The 18,622-nt window shown below is 37.2% G+C and overlaps 1 protein-coding gene across 3 annotated transcripts in view; it reads left to right on the plus strand.

The window, feature by feature from the left end:
- The window catches only part of CNBD1 (cyclic nucleotide binding domain containing 1), a 636,725-nt gene that overhangs the window by 81,742 nt on the left and 536,361 nt on the right, over nt 1–18,622 (plus strand). For all 3 annotated transcript variants that reach the window (XM_055116708.2, XM_057303048.1, XM_063606847.1), the window contains exon 4: nt 2,149–2,307. In XM_055116708.2, the coding sequence (XP_054972683.2) occupies nt 2,149–2,307 (159 nt within the window). The remainder of the gene's footprint in view (nt 1–2,148; nt 2,308–18,622) is intronic.

Here is an 18,622-nt window from a genome sequence, read left to right on the forward strand (position 1 = left end):
CCCAAAGTCTTAACTCATTTCAGCATTAACTCAAAAGTCCAGAGTCCAAAGTCTCATCTGAGACAAGGCAGGTCCCTTCTGCCTATGAGACTCTGAAATCTAGGCAGAGGTTCCCAAACCTCAATTTTTGACTTCTGTGCACCTGCAGGCTCAACACCATGTGTAAACTTGCACCCTCTGAAGCAATGGTTTGACTTCTACGTTGGCCCCTTTTGGCCACGCTGGGACACAGGGCACCAAGTCCTGAGACTGCACAAAGCAGCAAGGCTCTGGGCGAGACCCATGAAACCATTTTTTCCTCCTAGGCCCTGTGGCTTGTGATGGTGGGGGCTGCCATGAAGATCTCTGATATGGCCTGGAGACATTTTCCCCATTGTCTTGGAGAGTAACATTTGGCACCTTGTTACTTACGCAAATTTCTGCAGCCACCTTGAATTTCTCCTCAGAAAATAGGTTTTTCTTTTCTACTGCATTTTCAGGCTGCAAATTTTCTGAACTTTTATGCTCTGCTTCCCTTTTAAACATAAGTTCCAATTCCAAACCATATCTTTGTGAATACATAAAGCTGAATGCATTTAATAGCACCCAAATCACCTCTTGAACACTTTGCAGCATAGAAATTTCTTCTGCTAGATATTCTAAATCATCTCCCTCAAGTTCAAAGTGCTATAGATCTCTAGGGAAGGTGCAAAATGCTGCCAGTCTCTGCTAAAACATAGCAAGAGTCACCTTTAAGTTTCTGACAAGTTCCTCATCTCCATCTGAGACCAACTCAGCCTAGACTTTTTTGCCCATATCACTATCAGCATTTTGCTCAAAGCCATTTGACAAGTCTCTAGGAAGTTACAAAATTTCCCACATCCTCCTGTCTTCTGAGCCTTCCAAACTGTTGCAAACTCTGCCTGTTACCCAGTTCCAAAGTCACTTCCACACGTTACTGGTACCAATTTACTGTAGTCATCTGTTCTTACACTGCTAATAAAGACATACCCAAAACTGGGAAATTTATAAAGGAAAGAGGTTTAATAGACTCACAGTTCCACATGGCTGGGGAGGCCTCACAATCATGTTCAAAGGCAAATGAGCAAAGTCATGTCTTACATGGGAGCAGGCAAATAGAGAGCTTGTGTAGGAGAACTCTCCTTTATAAAACCATCAGATCTTGTGAGACTTACTCACTATCATGAGAACAGTCCAGGAAAGATCTGCCCCCATGATTCCATTATCTCCCACTGGGTCCCTCTTGTGATACATGGGAATTATGGGAGCTACAATTCAAGATGAGATTTGGGTGGGGACACAGCCAAACCATATCACATGGTTAGTGTTAACAGGATGATGTGCATATAAGGTTACCAGAGTAGCCAGCACATTTAAGAATGCAACAAGTTATATATTAATGTGATAATTTAGTATTGCTGTTATGATTCCACATAATATCTTATATTTAATTTTAATCTTCCTATGTATATAATTAAAGGTCTATTATCAAGATGTAATCCAGATTCATTTCTGCAACCTGCCTTACTATTTTTTTCTTAAACACAGACAGCAGTTGTTGGATTTCTCGCCTATAAGTTTTCAATGACCTTTTAATAGAAATGCTTAATTCTAGAAATATGAATGGAAAATGGTCATTTATTTGTACATCTCTTAGGGATTTAGGTGTATAACATACCATAGCACAAGAATAAGATATGGTGGCTATCTTCCAAGATGTTTATAGATTACCAGTGGTAAATAAAAGTTAAATAATATAATTTTATCCTTGGTGCTAAAAAAAAACACTGAAAAACAAATGTGTGAGTATAAAGGATGTTAGCCATTGACTTGAAATATTTTCCTAAATTACATAAGCCTAATATATTATGAAAGGTGTTTCAATTGCTCAGGACAGTTATAATACATATAATCAAATTCTATACATTGAAAATATTTCATATATTCTAAGTTCTACATGTAACAGAATGACATATATAACTGTACTATGGAGATTGAAACATTCTAATGCATTTAAAAAGAATATGTTCTTAAAATGCCAAATTTTCTCAAAACAGTGCATTTATACTCCTGCAATATAGTAAAAGTCCCTGTAAATAATTTTTATGCAGTATACAACAGCATAAAATACTATATTTTCTTGTTCAGGGAACTCAATGAAGGCAAAGAGGAAAGTCAACATCAACAACCTGATGATTCTAACAATATAGCTGTCCATGTTCAGAGAGCACATGGTGGCCATATTTTATATAGACCAAAAAGAGCCACAGAGAAATTTGAGGAATTCCTAGCTATCTTAAAGAAATTGTAAGTATTTAAAATATATTCCTTCTTCTAATTGAGTAATTCTTTTGAATGGCTTTATTTTTTAAAGTTTATTGTTTGTGGATAAGTGTACTTGAGTTATGATACAGCACTCGTGGTTGATTCAGGAGAGATGGACACACGGAGACTTTGTTTCTATATAAATACAATCTTCATGAATTCAGTCTTCAATGGTGTATCACGGATATAATGCTAAACTTGTGACCCATTATTTTAAAATTAAACTGCAAGCAAAATATGTATTATGTACTGATATTTCAAAATTCTGTTAAAGATGTCCTTAGCTTGGGTTATCGGAAGGCTCTTCACAAACTGTCTTCCTCATCCAGGAGTCTTTAAATAAACTTACCACGTGTTACTTTTTTTTTTTTTTTTTTTTTTTTTTGAGACTAAGTCTTGCTCTTGTGCCCCAGGCTGGAGTGCAATGGCACAATTTCAGCTTACTGCAACCTCTGCTTCAATGGCGCAATCTCGACTCACTGCAACCTCCGCCCCCTGGGTTCAAGTGATTCTCCTGCCTCAGCCTCCCAAGTAGCTGGGATTACAGGCACCTGCCACCACGCCTGGCTAATTTTTGTATTTTTAGTAGGGACAGGGTTTCACCATGTTGGCCAGGGTGGTCTCAAACTCCTGACCTCAGGTGATCTCCCTGCCTCGGCCTCCCTCGGCCTGGGATTACAGGTGTGAGCCACTGCACCCGGCCCCATTCCTTTTAATTTTCTAGAATACTTTGTGCTCTAATAGGGACACAACTGCCTGAAGAAGGAGGGGTGTGGAGGAGAAGATTAAATCTGAGTGCAGGCTGATTACCAAAGATGGTATTGGATTTGTGAATAAAATTAAACGAGTACCATGAAAATTATAGAAGAAAATCTTAACCACCTGTCATAGGGGAGTAAAATTAAACTTGTAAGCTGAAAAAATAGGAAATTCAACTAGAATATGTGATATTAGAATTGAGATTGATAACAGGAACAAGACCAAAAGTGTCAAGACTAGGAATGTTTTCAGAAAAAAATCAATAGCAGGGAATGAGTAATTAAAAATTTGACATTTATGTTCTGAAGAATGAACTTTTCCTTTGTTTAGATACAAAAATACCATTGTGGTATAACTGCCTACAGTATACAGTACAGTAACATGTTGTACAGGTTTGTAGCCTAGGAGCAACAGGCTATACCAGCTGGCCTAGGTGTGTAGTAGACTACACGATCTAGGTTTAAGTGTACTCTATGATGTTTACAGAATGACAAAATCGCATGATGACAGATTTCTCAGAATGTATCCCCGTTGTTAAGTGACACATGACTATGATTGCAAATTTGAGGAAATATGATCAGAGCTTCCAGAAAATTTGAGAATGGTCAGATTTTTATACTCTTAACTTATAATAACAAAAAGGAAACAACGAATACTAATCACTTTTTAGTAAAGCAGGTACGAGAGAATTATAGAAGGAAATCTTAACCACCTGTCATAGAAGAGTAAAATTAAACTTGTAAGCTGAAAAAATTAGGAAATTCAACTAGAATATGCTCACTAAATTCGTTAAAAATATTCTTTAACTGGTAGAAAATTGCTAAAACACTGAAAGTGATCTAAGGTATACTATGCTACAATCACTTTAATTCCATTAAACTCTAATGTTGATTAATATTGCATTAGATTCCAAAATTTTAGTTTCCAGAAACCCATGAATCACTCTGCTGATTTCAGATTGTGCTGGGCTGTAAGAGTTTTAATGGCAGTGGTAATTCCTGTCTTTTTTACTATAATGAGATAGCAGTTTCCAGATAACAAAGTTTCTGATCTGAGATGCGGGAGGTCAGTAACAGGGACTTCCAAGCAGCTATGATTCTGCACTGCAATGTCAAAATACCAGGAGGTAAATCTAGGTCAATGTCAGGATGGAAACTACAAATGGGTAAGAAGCCTAGTACCTTCTTAACAGTGGACTACCACGAAAAGCAGGAGCCATGGTAGAAGGCTGTCCAAGCACAGTGAATAATAGACAAGTTACTTTGCTACATTCTTTTGTGGACCTCTATGGATGATATTTAATGGCCTGTTTCCAAACACCCAGGACAATAGATGTTGGGTCAGTATCAGTTTCCAGAACCCACTTCCTCACTCATGTGTGAGAAAATGGATGAGTAGAGAAGATCCTGATGTACTATACGTCCCCTCTTTCAATGGCTCAGAATTGGGCAGCCAGGACTTTGACATGGCAAAACTCACTGCTGTCAATGGGTGGGCTGTGACAGCCACCAAATTACAGTAGGAGAGTAAATGAGAAGGAAATTCATTTTTATGAGATGTTTAATATTAACAGAAAGCCTTAAGCTCTCTATAAAAAATTTGTGATTTAATCCTCACATCAATGCTTTGAGGTAGCTATGACAAGCTATTAATAGTAAGTAAAAGATCAATGTATGCACTAAATCCACAATCTATGTTTGTTCTATAGCACATGACTTTTCTCTCCTCTTCTCCTTGGGACACTAATGTATTAGCTTCTTATTGTTCTGTAATTAATTAACATAAACTTAGTGGCTTACAACAACATAATTTAGTATCTCTCAGGGTGAGGTTTATCTGGTCCTCTGCTCAGTGTCTCACAGATCATCAGAGTGTCCACTGGGCTGTGACCATTTCTGGAGCATAGGATCCTCTTCCAAGCTCAAATGGTTGTTGGCAGGATTCAGTTCCTTGTGGTTGTAGGACTGACATCCCCACTTTCATGATGGCTTTCAGCAGGGGGCCCCTCTTTCTACTAGAGACTCCCTAGATCCTTGCCATGTGGCACTTTCTCAAGCTCTGTTAGCAACACAAAAGCTTAAATTTTCAAAGCTAGCAAGGGAGAGTCTGTTTCTCTCTCTGTTATTCTGCCTAGGTGAAGTGTGATATAACCTAATCAGGGGCCTATATATCCCATCGCTTTTGCAGTATTCCCAAATCATAGATTCTGCCCCCACTCCCAACATTTAAGGAAAGGAGATTGGGTGTTCCCTTAGTCACATTTAGTAACATCATCAATCTATTTGTGACTCTGTTAATTGCATTAGCAATGGGGTTGTATGCTTTATAAACACAACACTAAAGTAATTCAATTAAAATCTATTTATTGATGGATAAGTTGTCAGGTCTGTGGCCTTTTGTTTATCTCTGACTAATTAAACCATGATCAGATTGATGGGCTGTTTAAGTGATGTTATCTAATGAACTTTTGAAAATGTTACCTTCTATACTTTAAAACTTTTCATTTTGTCACCCTGACTAAAATTAAAAAAAAAAAAAACATTTTGAGTCACAGTAGCTTTTTAAATAAATGCAGGCTGGGCGCGGTGGCTCACACCTGTAATCCCAGCACTTTGGGAAGCCAAGGAGGGTGGATCATGAGGTCAAGAGATGGAAACCATCCTGGCCAACCTGGTGAAACTCCATCTCTATTAAAAATACAAAAATTAGCTGGGTGTGGTGGCATGTGCCTATAGTCCCAGCTACTCAGGAGGCTGAGGCAGGAATTGCTTGAACGTGGGAGGTGAGCCGAGATTGGGCCACTGCACTCCAGCCTGGTGACAGAGCAAGACTCCATCTCAAAAAAAAAAAAAAAAAAAAGAAATGCAAAGATATCTGATAAGATAAAGATACTATTACTTATTGATAACTTGGTGTGCTATAGCTTAATCATGTTAATTACATCTTAACTTCCACTTCATGTCAGCAGCTCTGAGTAAATACTGATAGATGGGAAAAATAATAAATAATTTTGAAACATTAAAATCATTGGGAGAGGCATTAAAATCATGGGGGTGGTGCCACCATAAAGGAGAGATTTGAGCAACCAGAGGATTACTGAACAGACAGTGGGAGGGAGAGAGGAGACAGAGTGAGAAAAAGAGAGTTGGGAGGCCCCTTTTTAAAATTTTGTTTTTTAAGGCATATCAGATTGAATATAAGCTTATCATGTGTATTAGTTAGGATTTTGGATCATAAGCAACAGAAACTGACTCTGGTTCATTAAAACAATCACAATAAACAAAAAGGGAAGGGGGGACAGATGGAAGAATATCAGGTAGCTCTCAGAATAGAAGAACAACAGCTAGATGCTGGAGATACAAACTCTAAGGCAACTCTGGAAGTCTCTTCAAGTTACAACACTGGAATCAATCAGTTACAACTACTTGCATTTGGGAGTTACTAGGCTTACAGCTTAATTTCAGGGATAGGGAGTCAGATTGTTGTAGTTTATTTTTATACCCACCCTTGAATAAATGCTGAGGGAGAAGTGCCCTTTGACAGGCAGTTTTACTGAGTTTACATGCAATTGGCAAAGGGGCAGCATTTCGAAATAGAAAATATTTCAGAAGAAGGGGGAAATGATGATAAGTAAAGAATATTAAAATCTAGGAACTGAAACATGACTTAGAATTTTAGTTTCTAAATAATTTTGACTCATTTTATTTTTCATCCATTAATTAATGAATCCAACATACACTTTTGAACTCCTCTATGTTTCTGTCAGTATTCCTGGTATTGGGACTGTGGGAACATACAATATCTTTGCCCTCATGGAGCTTACATTCTAATGTAAGAGATACTAAACACATATGTATTCTGTCAGTTAGTGATAAGTTCTAGGAAGAAAAGCTAATGCAGAATAAGGGGATAGAGAATGATGGAAATGATCAGAGAAGTCAGATTTTATGAAACAGGAGAAAGAGAAGAGAGAGAGACAATTAAATACCTTGAAGAAGTGCATTCTAGGGAAAGAAAACACAAGTGCAAGAGCCCAGGTATTGCAACATGGTCTGCAAATAGAAAAACAAATTACAAAAAATAAAAACCATAATAATTGGGAATAAAGTCATTGTTGTGAAAGTGCATGAGTCAAATGGGAGACCTGGTGGAAATAGTGCTTCAGAGGTAGCCAGGGACCAGATTATCATTTAGGGTCTCATAGCCCATGAAGGGATTTTAACCTTGGTGTGACTGGCATGTTATGATTTACATGGCAAAAGGTCATGTGTGGATGCCAAAAGGAGTTTCAGAGTGACCTGTTAGAGTGCTGTGAAATTTGTCTAGGTGCAAGATGACAGTGGCCCATATTCTGTGTTAGGGATTTAGATTTGACATGAAGAATTTGATTTTCTCTCTCTTTTTAAGACATGAGCAGGGCTGAACAGACAGTCCTTGAAGCAAATCAGGTTCATTGCTCAATTTGACCACTAACATGATGGAGAATCCTGGGCAAATCATCTGATGCTCTCACATGTTGGTATTTGATTGCAGTGCTTATTACAACACTGGCTTTTAAAATGCAATTATAAAATACTATGGTAAAAATAATTGGTTTCTTTATAAATGACTAATTTGTGGGGAAAAAAAGTTATGTTTGTATGTATTTGTGGGAGCTGTGGAAAGGGTAGGAGAAGAGAGGGACTTATAAATGAGCTGTGAAATGCAGATTAAGATCCTCTGAGAAAACTTGGCCCGATTGTTTTTTCTTCTACTTTCTCCAATTAACGATGTTTCCTTTGAGGGAATGAGGCATCTGAAGATCATTATGTTTCAGTAGAGCAGTGATGCAAAGCCACTTCTCAGGAATGACTCAGAGGAATTGCTCCCTGGAAGAACATCAGGGTTTTTGCCTTTTAGATTCAGGCTGTTTAAAATCCAAATGCAATATGGTTCTTATGCTGTCGTCCTCTGGTGAAATGGCCATAAGATGAGGAATTGCAGTCTCAAACTATATTTAAGGGCTGCATGCTGATCAAAGAAAAACACTTTGTGGGGCTATTAATTTGTGAAAAATACAGTATTTTGGAGGAAAACTGCACTGCAATGGAGTGGAAGGGGGGGTTCATATCTAGAAAAGAAAGTTTCCATTTGAACTTAAAAGGGAACATAGGTTAATAAAGAACGGTGTGGATACTGAAAGTAATTTATATTTCTGACACAAATGGTGATCATTTATGACAGAAGAATGGGAAATAAAGGAAGAGAATTATTTGTGTTAAAATGAGTTAGCAAAGGACAGAAATTAAAAACTCATTGACAGTAGATTGGTATTCTAAAAGCGTGTCACGCTGAATCTTCTTGTTCTGTCTGTGGCAGCTAGATTAAAAGTTACATTTGGGATGTACATGTTGCAAAATGCCTGGCCTGCAGAGTCAGAAAGAACTGTGTTCTCAGCTGGACTCCTCTAATCATTAGTTGTATGATCTTGGGCAAATTTCTACCTCCAAAAATTTTATTCACAAAGTTAGAATGTAAAGCCCCAAACATATTACTTGGTCCATTTTAGGCCCTGTGTGAATGTCAATCTCCCCTCTCCCAAAGAATGTTACATACTGTGATTGCTTTTTAACAAAAGACTTTGCTATGTTCTTGCTATAGTTGAATTATAAAGGGGTTCCTTGTGTCTCTGAATAATAATGTGTTTCATTTTTAATATATTCAAGAAAGAATATTCAAATTTCTCCTACAAATTATGAATAAGTAACAGCTATTACTTATCATATGTTTGCATTAGTTTACAAAGTTGCCCGGAAAATTTTCATACAGCAATTTAAGAAACTACTATTTGATCATATATTAAGTAGTATTCAAAAACAATTGTATCTTGATACCTTTGTTCTATTGTTTAGACATAAGCAAACATCTATTATAATATTTCTTATAAAAATTATTTTTTCACTGTATAGATGTATTATTTCAGCATAGATGTGACTATTAAAGCTGAGGCTTCTTGTTTTCAGTGACATAGTTTTGCCTTTTATTTTATTTTTCCATAGAAATGTCTTAGTAAGTATTTAGTGTAAGTTCTTTCTTATTAATATTAGGTTTATAAGTGTAACAGAACGTACTTGTCATGCAGTGAGACTTGAGAATCTTATGACTCTATTGGGAATTTTTATCATGTGTTTACAGATTTAATAACAATGGAACACAAAGTCTTTTAAGAATATTTCTTGTAACAATTATCTGTTGAATTATCACAAAAATCCATGATTTCATTAAAAGATTTAATGTCTGACTGTACAAAAATATTACTTGCCTTCCTCATGCAGTTATTCTTATAGAGTATTAAAGTCATCTTGAATGGTAATGCTACATTTATCAAAATGACTTAGTTTCACATACATGCAATTGTGTTTTATATGTATGAGCAGAATGCTTTTGTACTCGAGGATTTACCTCATGATATGAAGAACCATTTTAGAGAAACATAGATAATTAAGTCCAGGCTCAAGTCATACAATATCTAGAAAATTTTGGCAAGATTTGGTTGTTTCTAGTAGAGTGTGGGTCTGCATGGTCACTGTTCTCAGTCAAACCCTGGGTCTATCTGCAGAGAAGTAATAAACAACTTGGCAGTCTTTAAAAACCTGGAACATAATTCCTTATTTGTCTCTCCTCTTTCATCCACTGAACATTTAGTCTAAGAAAATGGTGGTTTAGTTGGTTTAATATTCAAAGGTGATATTATAATAGGCTTGGTTTGGCTAAAGAGATGAAAATGTGGTCAGATGTCCTTAGTACGTTTGCAGTATCCATTTGTGGTTCTGAGGAAATGTGTGTGTGACTCTACCTATTTGATGGCTTACATAAAATTTGGTTTCCAAATGAGCCACTAAATTGGGCTCATTGTACAGCAAGGTCCATCAGTGTATGGTTAAATGTTCTTTCTTCTTCATTAGATATTTGTCAACTAGACTGATGTGAAATCTATGTTGGACAAAAATTCTTCCCTGGAGCATTCATGCTCAATTTCATTTTTTTGTAAACTGATAATTATTACCATATTCTTGTTAAAAGTTTCCAAACACTACTTTTCACTTTTTATTTTTTTATTTTTGTGGGTACATAGTAGATGTATATATTTATGGGGCACATGAGATGTTTTGATACAGGCATACAATGAATAATAATGACATCATGGAGAATGGGGTGTTCGTGCCCTCAGGCATTTATCCTTTGTGTTACAAACATTCCAATTATACTCTTTTAGTTATTTTAAAATTACAATTAAATTATTGACTATAGTCATCCTGTTATGCTATCAAATAGTGGGTCTTATTTATTCTATTTTTTTGGTATCTTTTAGCCATCCCTACCTCCTCCCAACCACCCTGCTACCCTTCCCAGACTCTGGTAACTATACTTCTACACTCTATGTTCATGAGTTCAATTGTTTTGATTTTTATATCCCACAAATAAGTGAGACCATGTGATGTTTGTCTTTCTGTGCCTGGCTTATTTCATTTAATATAATGACCTCCAGTTCCATCCATGTTGTTGCAAATAACAGGATCTCATTATTATGTATGGATGAATGGTACTCCATTGTGTATATGTACCACATTTTCTTTATCCATTCTTCTGTTGATGGACACTTAGGCTGCTTCCAAATCTTGGCTACTGTGAACAGTGCTACAATAAATGTGGGAATAGAGATATCTCTTCAATATACTGATTTCCTTTCTTTGGGGTATATACACAGCAGTGGGATTGCTGGATCATATACCTCTAATTTTAGTTTTTTGAGGAACCTCAATACTGTTATTCACAGTTCTTGTACTAATTTAGATTCCCACCAACAGTATACAAGGGTTCCCTTTTCTCCACATCCTCACCAGCATTTGTTATTGCCTGTCTTTTGGATATAAACCATTTAAACTAGAGTGAGATGACACCTCATTGTAGTTTTGATTTGCATTTATCTTATGATCAATGATTTTGAACATCTTTTCATATGCCTATTTGCCATTTGCATGTCATTTTTTTGAGAAACACCTATTCATATCTTTTGCCCAATTTTAAATCAGATTATTAAATTCTTTCTTATAGAGTTTTTTGAGCTTCTTATCTATTCTGGTTATTAATCCTTTGTCAGAGGGGTAGTTTGCAAATATTTTCTCCCATTCTGTTGATTGTCTCTTCACTTTGTTGATTGTTTCCCTCACTGTGCGTAAACTTTACAACTTGATGTGATCTCATTTGTCCATTTTTGCTTTGGTTGCCTGTGCTTGCGGGTTATTACTGAAGAAAATTTTTGCCCAAACCAACGTCCTGGAGAAGTTTTCCAATGTTTCATAGTAGTTTCATAGTTTGTGTTCTTAGATTTAAGACTCTAATCCATTTTGATTTGATTTTTGTATATGGGGAGAAATAGGGGTCTAGTTGTTCTGCATGTGAATATCTAGTTTTCCCAGCACATTTTGTTGAAGAGATTGTCCTTTCCTCAGTGTATTTTTTGGTACCATTGTCAAAAATGAGCTCACTGTATATATATGGATTTATTTGTGGGTTCTCTCTTCTGTTTCTTTGGTCTATGTTTCTGTTTTTATGCCAGTAACATGCCATTTTGTTTACTATAGCTCTGTAGTATAATTTAAAGTCAAGTAATGTGATTCTTCTGATTTTGTTCTTTTTGCTTAGGATAACTTCAGCTATGCAGGATCTTTTGTGGTTCCATATAAATTTTAGGATTATTTTTTCTCTTTCTGTGAAGAATGCCATTGGTATTTTGATAGAGATTGCATTGAATCTGTAGATTGCTTTGGGTAGTAAGGACATCTTAACAATATTGATTCTGCTAATACATGAACATGGAATATCTTTCCATTTTTGGTGTCCTCTTCAATTTCTTTCATCAGTGTTATATAGTTTTCTTTATAGATATATTTCACATATTAGTTAATTCCTAGATATTTAATTGTATTCGTGGCTATTGTAAAAGGGATTACTTTTTTTATTTGTTTTTCAAATTGTTGATTTTTGTATTTTGATTTTGTATCTTGCAGTTTTACTGAATTTGTTCATCAGTTCTAATCATTTTAGGGGGGAGTCTTTAGGTTTTTCCAAATATAAGATCATATTGTCTACAAATAAAAATAATTTGACTTTTTCTTTTGCAAGTTAGATGCCCTTTATTTTTTTTCTTTTGTGTGATTGCTCTTGCTAGGACTTCCAGTACTGTGTTAACAGTGGTGAAAGTGGAGATCTTTGTCATGTTCCAGATCTTAGAGAAAAAGCTTCACTTTTTATCCCATTCAGTATGATACCAGCATGGGTCTGTCATATATAGCTTATATTATGTTGAGATGTATTCCTTTTATACCCAGTTTTTTGAGGGTTTTTTATTATGAAGAGATGTTATACTTCATCAAATGCTTTTTTTTTTTTTTTTTTTTTTTTTTTGAGATGGAGTCTTGCTCTGTCCCCCAGGCTGGAGTGCAGTGGTGTGATCTCAGCTCACTGCAACCTCTGCCTCCCGGGTTTAAGCAAGTCTCTGCCTCAGCTTCCAGAGTAGCTGGGATTACAGGTGCGTGCCACCACGCCTGGCAAATTTTTGTATTTTTAGTAGAGACAGTTTCACCATTGGTTTCACCATTTGGCCAGGCTGGTCTTGAACTCCTCACCTCATGATCCACCTGTCTCAGCCTCCCAAAGTGCTGGAATTACAGGCATGAGCCACTGTGCCCAGCCTATCAACTGCTTTTTAGGTATCAATTAAAACAATTATATGATTTTTGCCCTTCATTCTGTTGATATGATGTATCACATTGATTGATTTGCATATGTTGAACTATCCTTGCATCCCTGGGATAAGTCTCACTTGGTCATGATGAATGATATTTTTAATGCATTGTTGTGTTTAGTTTGCTAGTATTTTGTTGAGGATTTTCACAGCAGTGTTCATCAGAGATGTTGGCCTGTAGTTTTCTTTTTTTAATGTGTCTTTGTCTGGTTTTGGTATCAGAGTAATACTGGCTTTGAGAATGAGTTTGGAAGTATGCCATTGTCCCCTGTTTTTCAGAATAGTTTGAGTAGGATTGGTACTAGTGCTTCTTTAAATGTTTGATATAATTCAGCAGTGAAGTCGGGTCCTGGGCTTTTCTTTACTGGGAGACTTTTTATTACAGATTTGATCTTTTTACTTATTATTGATCTGTTCAGTTTTTGGATTTCTTCCTGTTTCAATCTTAGTAAGTTTTATGTGTCTAGGAGTGTGTTCGTTTCTCCTAGATTTTCCAATGTATTTTATGTGTTCATTTATTCTGTGTTCATTTATTCTATATATTCCAAAGGATCATAGTGACTACTAATGATCCTTTGAATTTCTGCAGTATCAGATGCAATGTTCCCTTTTTCATCCCTGACTAAACATTACTTTTCTACTGTTTGCTTTTTGATATCACAAATTTAATAACTTTACAGTAAATTCTTGTTTTTAAGTTTTCAGCACTTAGGATTCTTATTTGAAAGCAACAGAAGCTGATTCTTAAGCTAAAAGAAAAATTATTAAATTCCTAGTTATTTACAATGATTTTCTTAAAACAGATTTAATATCAGGTAAAAGTACAGATAATGTAACTATTCTTGATCTTTTTAGCTACATTCAGTTTTGGCAAGAATATAATAGATAGGCTGGGTACGGTGGCTCATGCTTGTAATCCCAGCACTTTGGGAGGCCAAGGCAGGCAGATCACCTGAGGTTAGGAGCTTAAGACCAGCCTGGCCCACGTGGTGAAACTCCATCTCTACTAAAAGTAGCTGGGTGTGGTGATGGGCACCTGTAATCCCAGCTATTCGGGAGACTGAGGCAGGAGACTCACTTGAACCTGGGAGGCAGAGGTTTCAGTGAGCCGAGATCATGCCACTGCACTCCAGCCTGGGTGACAGAGCGAGGCTCCGTCTCAAAAAAAAAAAAAAAAAAAAAAAAAAGATATTGCCCCTACCAGTAAATATTAGCTTTTAAATTATTTTATTTTTAATTTTATAGAACAACAAAAGACATCTTGTTTAATTTACAGTTATTTTAATTTGCCTTTCTTTGTTTCCTTGTTAAGCTAAATTTTCTTTAATCATTTATTAGCTATTTGTATTTATTCACGTTGCTGTTGTGAAAAGAAAAAAAAATCTTGGGATTCCCAAATCACTAATCCAAAGGGAAAAATCAAGCTGGGAAGTGCTTAGGGCAAACCTGCTCCACTGTATTCCTAAAAAAGATAGCTACTAAGATTAAAAAGCTGCATACCTCCCTCACAATTGGTCCACAAGGAAATTCCTTGCAGACAAAGGACAAACAGAACTCAGGAGAAACCCTTTGCTCACTGAGATAAATGCATATCTAATTGCTTCCTTTGGAAAGGAATCAGAAATTCAAAATAATATAACCATTTGTCTTCCATCTACCTATGACCTGGAAGCCCCCTCCCCACTTTGAGTTGTCCTACTTTTCTGCACCAAACCAATGTCCATTTTAACACATATTGATTGATGTCTCATATCTCCCTATAACATATAAAACCAAGCTGTTCCCTGACCACTTTGGGCACATGTTGTCAAGACTTCCTGAGGCTGTGCCACAGGTGCATCCTTAACCTTGGCAAAATAAACTTTCTAAATTGACTGAGACCTGTCTCAGTTATTTCGGGTTCACAGTGTGAATTATCTGATAGTGGATTTTGCCTATATTTTCTACTGTGCTTTAATTATGTACTGCTGATATACAGAGCTATCTATATTTTATATAGATATATTACAGTATAGACATAGTACCATTTATGGAATGGAGAATAAAATTTTTCAGAAAAATATTTTACCTAATATATTTATCCAATATATATTTGCTGGTCATGTGAAAATTTAACAAATATCAAATGAAAAAGAAAGAATATATATGTGTGTGTACCTATATATCATATATAACATGTTATTAAATGTATAAGCATTTTTATTAAAGTATAATTTATATATAATAAAAATGTATATTTTAAACTGTGCAATTTGATAACTTTTGATACATGTATAAAGGTGTGATATAAACCAATTTGTGATATAATCTGTGCGATGTGATAACTTTTGACACGTGTAAATCTGTGATATAAACCATCACCGCAATTTAGATAATGAACATATTCAAATTGCTCCCAATTTGGAGCATTTAGCCCATTTACATTTAAGATTAATATTGTTATGTGTGAATTTGATCCTGTCATTATGATGTTAGCTGGTTATTTTACTCATTAGTTGATGCAGTTTGTTCCTAGCGTCAATGGTCTTTACAATTTGGCATGTTTTTGCAGTGGCTGGTACCGGTTGTTCTTTTCCATGTTTAGTTCTTCCTTCAGGAGTTCTTGTAAAGCAGGCCTGGTGGTGACAGAATCTCTCCGCATTTGTTTGTCTCTAAAGGATTTTATTTCTCCTTCACTTATGAAGCTTATTTTGACTGGATATGAAATTCTGGGTTGAAAATTCTTTTATTTAAGAATGTTGAATATTGGCCTCCACTCTCTTCTGGCTTGTACAGTTTCTGCCAAGAGATCCACTGTTAGTCTGATGGGCTTTGCTTTGTGGGTAACCCGACCTTTCTCTCTGGCTGCCCTTAACATTTTTTCCTTCATTTCAATTTTGGTGAATCTGACAATTATATGTCTTGGAGTTGTTCTTCTTAATTAATATCTTCATGGCATTCTCGTATTTCCTGAATTTGATTGTTGGCCTGCCTTGCTAGGTTGGGGAAGTTCTCCTCGATAATATCCTGAAGAGTGTTTTCCAACTTGGTTCCATTCTCCCTGTCACTTTCAGGTACACCAATGAGATGTAGATTTGGTCTTTTCACATAGTCCCATATTTCTTGGAGGCTTTGTTCATTTCTTTTTATTCTTTTTTCTCTAAACTTCCCTTCTCACTTCATTTCATTGATTTGATCTTCAATCACTGATACCCTTTCTTCCACTTGATTGAATCAGCTACTAAAGCTTGTGCATGCATCACATATTTCTTGTGCCATGGTTTTCAGCTCCATCAGGTCATTTAAGGTCTTCTCTATGCTGTTTATTCTAGTTAGCCATTCATCTAATCTTTTTTCAAGGTTTTTAGCTTCCTTGTGATGGGCTCGAACATCCTCCTTTAGCTCAGAGAAGTTTGTTATTACTGATCATCTGAAGCCTTCTTCTCTCCACTCGTCAAAGTCATTCTCCATCTAGCTGTGTTCCGTTGTTGGCGAGGAGCTTTGTTCCTTTGGAGAGAAGAGGGGCTCTGATTTTCAGAATTTTCAGCTTTTTTTCTCTGGTTTCTCCCCATCTTTGTTGTTTTATCTACCTTTGGTCTTTGATGATGGTGACCTACAGATGTGGCCAAATGGGAACAGCTCCAGTCTACAGCTCCCAGTGTAAGCAATGCACAAGATGGGTGATTTGTGCATTTCCAACTGAGGTACCAGGTTCATCTCGCTGGAGCTTGTCGGATAGTGGGTGCAGCCCACAGAGTGTGAGCCAAAGCAGGGTGGGGCATCGCCTCACCCAGGAAGCACAAGGGGTCAGGGAATTCCCTTTCCTAGCCAAGGGAAGCCATGACAGATAGTACCTGGAAAATCGGGACACTCCCACTCTAATACTACACTTTTCCAAGAGTCTTAGCAATCGGCACACCAGGAGATTATATCCCGCTCATGGCTCAGAGGGTCCCACACCCACAGAGCCTCACTCACTGCTAGCACAGCAGTCTGAGATCGAACTGCAAGGTGGCAGTGAGGCTGGGGGAGGGGCGTCTGCTGTCGCTGAGACTTGAGTAGGTAAACAAAGTGGCCGGGAAGCTTGAACTGGGTGGAGCCCACCTCAGCTCAAGGAAGCCTGCCTGCCTCTGTAGACTCCACCTCTCGGGGCAGTGCATAGCTGAACAAAAGACAGCAGAAACTTCTGCAGACTTAAACATCCCTGTCTGACAGCTTTGAATAGAGTAGTGGTTCTCCCAGCACGGAGTTGGAGATCTGAGAACGGACAGACTGCCTCCTCAAGTGGGTCCCTGATCCCTGAGTAGCCTAACTGGGAGACATCTCCCAGTGGGGGCCAACTGACACCTCATGCAGCTGGGTGCCCCTCTGAGACGAAGCTTCCAGAGGAAGGATCAGGCAGCAACATTTTCCATTCTGCAATATTTGCTGTTCTGCAGCCTCCGCTGGTGATACCCAGGCAAACAGGTTGTGGAGTGGACCTCCAGCAAACTCCAACAGACCTGCAGCTCAGGGTCCTGACTGTCAGAAGGAAAACTAACAAACAGAACAATTTTCAAAAGCCAAAGCAGTTTATGACCTTAAAGCCTTTCACCAACCTAGTTTCTGACTTGCATAATTTAGACCATGTCTACATTTTGAAGACATTTCTACTTTTATTTTACCAATAATTTTAAAGCTAGCCTATTTATATATAGCAATATATATTGTTATAACATATGACAGTAAGTATACAAATAAACACATCTAGACATGTATACATACACAAATGAAGATCCAATAGCTTGGAACCCTAGCCATAAGATAGCACTACAAGCTTACCAGTTTTACTTTGTTTGCCCCAATAGACAATCCAATGAAGCCTGTGAACCAAAATTTCAGGTACAGTGGTTTCTATGACAGTTTGATTTTTAAAAGCCAAATTTCCCCAGAATCCAAAGAACACTGGGGCCAAACAGCACCAAAGGAGAACACCACAAGTTAAAACAGGCCCCCTGCTTAGAACAGCAGCACAAAACCCTGGATACATGCAATGAAATCTTACTTTCCTATTCAACAGTAAACTCCAGATTCCATACAATATTGGGGCCAAACAGTATTGTAACTGTGAGAGAAAATTCTAAGGAGGGTTTAGTACTAGATCTCAGAACCTCTGCCAAGGGCATCCCGTTTGGAGAGGTGGAGGTCCAGAGGATCCCCTGGGATGTCCCCCTGTGGGATCCAACCTTAGAGTGTCAGATGTCTCTGACCTTAGGTAGGCACTAGTGCTGCTTTGTCTTCTCCCTCCAGAGGCAATGGCCTACCACGATCTTTGTAAGGCCATGCTTTCTCAGGCTTCCTGTTCCACCAGAGTGACAGCCATGAAGTAAAAGGCATTGAAGCTTTATTTTTCTTTCAAAATAGTTGATCTAAGCACTTGATTTTCTTTAAGCCAATCAGAGCTCTTTTATATAAACATCATATACATAACACATGTATAACTACACAGACTGAAGGAGATTCAGTAGTTGTAAGATTTTTCATGTGCCAATCTCCTATTTGCATTGCTCACCCTGGGGTGGAGCACTTCAAGAACCAGGGCTAGGAAAACATGCAGTTTCTATGGCCTAATAAGTAGGAATAGCTGGAAGACAAGAACAGATTTTGAGAGGGATACATCCACTTCTAATCCCTGGCACTCCATGAGGAAAACAGAGGTTTTTTCAAAAATGAATCAATGGTGCCTCCTTTGTTTTCCCAAGAAGTCCCAGGACTTCAGAGGTTATCTTGGGG

Source organism: Pan paniscus, chromosome 7 (genome assembly GCF_029289425.2).
Source record: "Pan paniscus chromosome 7, NHGRI_mPanPan1-v2.0_pri, whole genome shotgun sequence".
In the NCBI taxonomy this organism is placed as follows: Eukaryota; Metazoa; Chordata; class Mammalia; order Primates; family Hominidae; genus Pan; species Pan paniscus.